The sequence below is a fragment of the Rhea pennata genome, chromosome 14 (assembly GCF_028389875.1).
Source record: "Rhea pennata isolate bPtePen1 chromosome 14, bPtePen1.pri, whole genome shotgun sequence".
Classification (NCBI taxonomy): Eukaryota; Metazoa; Chordata; class Aves; order Rheiformes; family Rheidae; genus Rhea; species Rhea pennata.
Window position 1 is genome coordinate 21,780,513 of NC_084676.1, and position 6,000 is coordinate 21,786,512.

A 6,000-nucleotide genomic window follows, 5' to 3' on the forward strand; every position below is an offset into this window, starting at 1 on the left:
TAAAGGACTGACAACAAAACAGGAAAAACTTAGCTATACCACTGTAGGAGTCCTGGTAAATTTGCATCTTGCATACTTAACACATTTTGGTTAACTCAAAAAGAATATAGCAAAATTAGAAAAAGTGTACAGAAGGATGATCAAGAGAATGAAATAATTTCTATTTGAGGAGCAAAATTTTCCATCTTGGAAATATCCAAGATGCAAAAATCATGAATAGCATGAAGGCAAGGCAGGATACATCACCAAAAAAAAAAAAAAAAAAAAAAAAAAAAAGAAGAAGCAAGAAGCATACAGTAAAATTATGGACTTGAAAGCCTTGATAGCAGAGAGCTAGATGAACAGAATACTCCATATGTGGTCTATTTTTTGTCCTCCTCATTCCCAAAGAGCCAATACTTGCTTCTCTTGGAGGCAGCATCTCAGCTCAGCTGGCCTGATCCCATCCTTCTGTCTCCAGGCTCTGAGCTGCAACTGCAGCAGAGGTGAATTCATCTCCAGAATGCAAAGTCTCTGCTCTTCAGAGCAGCTTGGCCTGTTATTCTGTATCCCAAAATCTGATAGAATTACAGGTAAAATATAGTGAACACAAATATTGTGGCATTGGATATTACTTCTTACTGTTTATCTTCAGAAGCCATTTTCTGAAGGAAAGTACTTTGCACAGCTTTAATCGTATAAACTTAATGTTCTAATCAGCTGCTTCCTTAAGCAGGAATAGCTGCAGCTCACCAAAGCTATCAACATATTGAGGTGCTAAGTTAATACAAGGCATGTTTATTGCTTTACTTTGGCTCTCAGTACTGCAATAGCAAAGCACAACAGAATTACTCTTAAACTCATTCACAAACACTCAGGGCTGTAGGAAACACCCTCCCAAAGATGGAAAGCAAAGACAAGATGCCTTACAGAATACCTACTGTGAGGCTGGCAGCAGAGCCCAGGGACCTGACACCACTGTTTTTCTCCATCCATGGTTATTCTGGTAATTCCAAATTCTTGACTTGGCACAGACAGACTCTTTGTGAACGTTTATGCAGAGCACAATTAGTTATATTTTTTCCAGTGAGGCTGGCAAGGCTAATTTTCAAATCATACATGCTGCTTTGGAATAAATTTCCAAGTATATTTAAGCAACTAACTGGCATGTTCTTTAATACTTGCAGACAGAGCTGCTGCTAGAGATAGGCAGTGTCACTGGCAGGAGATGAGGCTCATTTGTAAAAGCCATTGTCAGTGTTTAGACTCAAAATTGGATTTATCTTAAAAACTGTTTTACTTTAAAGGACTCATTCCCCTGTGGTGGCTCTGTTTAAAAAGCAAATCTTGTGAACAGGAAGAAACCACAGAAGAAATAAAGCGTGTGACTTCCAGTGTTGTTGCCTGAAAAGTAGGTATGAGATGGAACAGCCAAAGTAGGAACAACAAATAGTACCAAACCAAGAGGACTGTTTGGCAGGCTCAGGTGCAAGGACTTGCACTCATGGTTATTACATGTCTGGCAAGAAAACACAATGGGAGGAGAGCAAGAAGCACCTCTGAACACCATGGGGACTGAGGACACTATCTTACTGGAGGCCTTTAGCACCTCACAAAATCAGGTATTTCCAAATTAGGAATCTGATGAGGCACAGAATTAGCAGGGAAAGTGATTTCTGCCCCTGCTTCCCCCAGCAGCAGTACATGCTGGTGGCACAAATACTCACGCATCACCTAACACAGCCACCCACCTCTGCAGCCTCCCTCGCCCCTTTTCTACTGGGCTACTTCTGGTCCTGCCCACACATTGCAGTGCCTTCCATGCAGCAGCCCACTCCTGCACCAGTATATCCTTGCCTTCTCCCATCAGGGACCAGAATCAGCCTGTGGAGTGCTAATGCCATGACTCACTGACTCAAGAGTCAGGCATGAAAATCCAATATTGTCATGCTGTGACAGTGAAACCTAATGTTCAGCATTAATGCATTTCAGTGTTTGGTGTTCTGCAGTGTATTTACTGTCCAGAAGTCAAGGCAAACTCACAGAAATTGAATTTGCCCTACCCAAGACAGGAGAATTAAGAATTTCTTGGCCCTCAGTCGTTTAGGGGGACTACTCCACCTCCAGGCAGAGGTCCTCAGAGTACAGCAGCAAGTCAGACAAACAGCGACAGAAGCAAAAGAATATGCAGCAAATTGTAGACACCTGAACAGCTTACCATCGGGCACTTGTAGTTGAGGGAAGCCATGTTCATTCCATCTCTTGTGTGGAATATGATAACACAACTAATCTAGCAGGGAGCAGATTGAGCCATGGTGGTAGCTGTTGTGCCAATATAGAGGGACGGAGGATTTAAGCTTATTAGGCTTGCCAGCTTTCAGCAGAGCAATAGTCTGTTAGGAAAGGGCTATGGAGGCAGGACTCGTTACTGCATGCTCATTCATTGTGCCCCAGCAGTGGGCTGTGGGCAAGCCCCAGGGAGCTCCAGCCCAAGAACAGACAGAGGATCTGACACTATCCCCTGCAAACAGGGCTGCCAACACAAATATAACTGCTGCTCATTTCTGCATCATTGCTCCAATATATCATCTTCCCTTTGGGATCTATTGAATTTCTGTTAAATTTATGTTAACTTTTATCTCCTTCAAACTGATCTTGTTCCCCAGATGGATCCCTGCAGAGGCCTGGGCAGCCAGGAACCCCTATTCATGTTGCTGGCTCCCTCCGGCGTCTTCCTGCCACTGCAGTGCGACCTCAGCAATTCCAGCTTTATCAGCACATCAGCCCTCAGCCGCACAGCATCCCTTCAGGAGCTGGTATAACTGATGTAGGAACAAGGCCAAACTTCTCCCACGATGCTTCACCAGCACTTGTGGTCAGAGGAGGGGAAAGCAGAACTCCTTCTGTATGTAGTTCAGTGATCCTGGATGCCAAAGATCCTCCAGCAAAAAGTGAGACTACTCCAAAGCCACCTGCATCAGCTCCACCATCCATCCTGGTGAAACCAGACACTTCCCGGAACAGCACTGAAAAGGTATGGCCAGAAGCTACCCCCTACCTTCAGAATATCCTCAGTCCTTTTGGGACTGACATTCAGTGTCAGCTCAATATTGACCTAGGTCCAAGTTTCCAGAGGGTTCTGCTCAATTTTACACTAGGTTTTCTTCTGACAGTGAAATAGCGGATTGGTACCTGTATTAAGAAATCAGATTTGTGTTATTGATGAGTCTGCTGTTTGAATTCAACCCTTTGGAGAGGTGAGATGCTGCAAAATCTCTTTCAGCATAATCTGACGTTCAGTCATAACCAAACCTGGAGACTTTTTCTGAGATTTTAAATCAAGCAAGAATCCCACTGAGATTCCCCAAGAGTCCAAGTAGCAAATGAGCAAATGTCTCAGAAATGGGAATATAGACCTTACATTAGACTGGTCTCTACAGAGATTCAACACGTCCCCCCAGCTCCCTTCAGTTGCATACTTCACATCACTTTGGGTGAGCTGTTTGGAATGGAGATTTCTTTTTGCACTAACAACAGAGGTGAAATTTCCAGAATGATTTTATACCATCTGTGAAACTGCGTGACAACTTTCCCTTCCTGTGGCACCCAAAAAGCAAATAGCTCCATGAGTCTCTCCAAGTACAAACAACCTTGGAGCTTCTAGGAAGAACATTAGCTAGAGACAAACCCTTGCATGTGCTCTCAGTGAAGGCACAGCAGGAGAGAGGCCACACTTTCTCCACGTGTTCTTTCCCTTTGTTTTCTTGCACTATTTTGAGTGATAGCTCTTCAGACTGGCTTTCATACGTATTCATAATACCTTGCTGTAATATAGTGATTATGCTACTATACAAAGGTGTGCAATTTCCTGATGTTTTCTTTCACATGCCATAAGCTGCACATCATGTCAGGCAGATGGACATACAGCTTCTCCACAGACATCATCTGTCCCCAAGAGCAAGCCAGTCTTCTGTCCTAGAAGCACAACATCCTGATTCTATAGAGCAGATCAAGCAAAAACTAAGGGTCTTTCTGTTTTCCTGATGTTATTCTGGGTCCTGTTCTCATTGCAGCAAGTGAAAACAGTGAGGTTCCAGAACTACAGCCCCCCGCCATCCAAGAGGCACAGCCTGCAGCCATCCCCAAGCCTGCCGCGTGGCAAAACGGAGCAGGGAGCCGCAGCAGACGCTCTCTTGTCAGAAGCAAACCTGATGGGCCCTGACTTGACAGTGTTGTACTCACCCAGGATCAGCTCCAGTCCTGTGCACCACCGAAGGGTGTCACACCCAAAGACATCATCACTGGACCTTTCTGGCCAGGCAGGACAGTTGACCTTCCCTATCAAAAAGAACTACAGCAGTATTTCTGCAAACTGACAGGTTAATTCCCTCTACTTGCTTTTCCTTCACAAATGTGCTTCTCTCCTGTGTTCTGTGAGGGGTAAGCATCCTTTGGACTCCACACCAGCCTGCCACCTCCACTGCTTTCCCTCTCCCATGGCTAGAGTCAGACACTCTCCATATCCCTGTGCCTCTATGTGCCATGCTGCCAGACACCCTCAGGATCTGCAAGTTTGAGGTTTACAGAGAACTTGGGGAGCTCCTGAGATAGCAGGATAGGACAATGTTGTATTGCATAGGAGAGTTCTGAGGCACACTTCAAGCTACACCTTCACATCCTGTCAGTGCACCAAATAGCCACACCATGCTGAGCGATGGAGCCCCACTGCCACACCGGTTACTTCAAACACTGCAGAGAAACAGGAAGTTGGGTTTGTGGCATCCACAAAATAGATATTATTTGGTGTCGTATAAGGCTGCCTGTAAGATAATTGAGAAGAGTGGGAGAGGGAAGAAAGCATGCAGGTATCAGAAGTAATTAAACTTGCTTTGATCTCCTGGCTACTACAGGAAAGCTCACTGAGATCAAAACACTGGTTCATTATCTTCCTACTTCTACAAGATAAAGGAACCATAAATCAAAATCAGTCAGTTCCTGACAATGTTCAACTTCCCTTTTGAGGTGTTTTCACTTAATCTTTTTTTGTTAGGGGTTCTTCTGTTTGCTTGCTTGCTTGCTTTCAGTCCATGACTTTTAACTTAGAATACAGTTTAAAAGGTGATCTGGAGAGGCAAGAGACAATAGAAAGGAATATGTCATGAGTCATTTAGACTTTGCAGACAGGCGTATTGGATCTTGCTTCTCTTGTTCAGTTGGTTTCCTCTAATTACCTGACAGCTACTTCCTAGCAGTCCATCAGTTCACTTCAGTGCTTCGTTTTCCACCACCCAGCCATTTAGATATTGCTTTTGTAAATATCCTAAATGGAATTTATGGGTCTAAGTCTACATTAAGATGCATGAAACATTGTCTAAATAACGGTACAGTGAAAGCTGATTTCTGCTTTCTATAGACCATCCTTCTGCCACAACAGCACCAACTCTAGTTTTCATCTGACCTCTATTTCAGACATTATTCTGTGAAACCACCAAAAAATAAGCAGAATTGGAGAGCTGTACCCAGCTATCCAGCTGTGACTGCTATTTAGCAAACTGGTGCACAACAGGTTTTGTTTTTCACACTTGGTTTTTATTGGTGGTTTAGAGACCACCAATTCCCATTCTAGCCACAACAAACAAACATTAGATCTCCTAACAGCAGTTGTTGTGCTTCTTCCAGAACTGCTGTAAAATAACATCCTTAGTTAATTGCATACAAAACCCAGGAAATAAACTCCACCGGTCAATGGAAACTCTGAGGCACTGGCACAGCCTTAGATAAGGAAGTTTTCTTTTGGAATTAAGCAAATAGAATAGATAAAGACATTTACTACCCTACAGCACTAATTCTTTCACCCTTTCAGACTATTTTTATTTTGGTGAAGCTGGCTTCTGCCTGACCCCAAAAAAGGGATTTTTCAATAGCACAGAAACAAGTGGTAAATTGTGTTCTTCATGTTGAGCTATCTGTCACTATTTAAGCTACTGAAGAAAGATTCTGTGAAATTAAAAATGTGCACTT

At 43.5% G+C, this 6,000-nt stretch overlaps 1 protein-coding gene across 1 annotated transcript in view; it reads left to right on the forward strand.

Annotated features, from left to right (window-relative positions):
- SH3RF2 (SH3 domain containing ring finger 2) overlaps positions 1–4,355 on the forward strand; it is a 47,767-nt gene extending 43,412 nt beyond the window's left edge. The window contains exons 7-9 of the mRNA XM_062587262.1: positions 2,646–2,725; positions 2,756–3,013; positions 4,053–4,355. Of these exons, the coding sequence (XP_062443246.1) occupies positions 2,646–2,725; positions 2,756–3,013; positions 4,053–4,355 (641 nt within the window). The remainder of the gene's footprint in view (positions 1–2,645; positions 2,726–2,755; positions 3,014–4,052) is intronic.
- Positions 4,356–6,000: the final 1,645 nt, after the last annotated feature.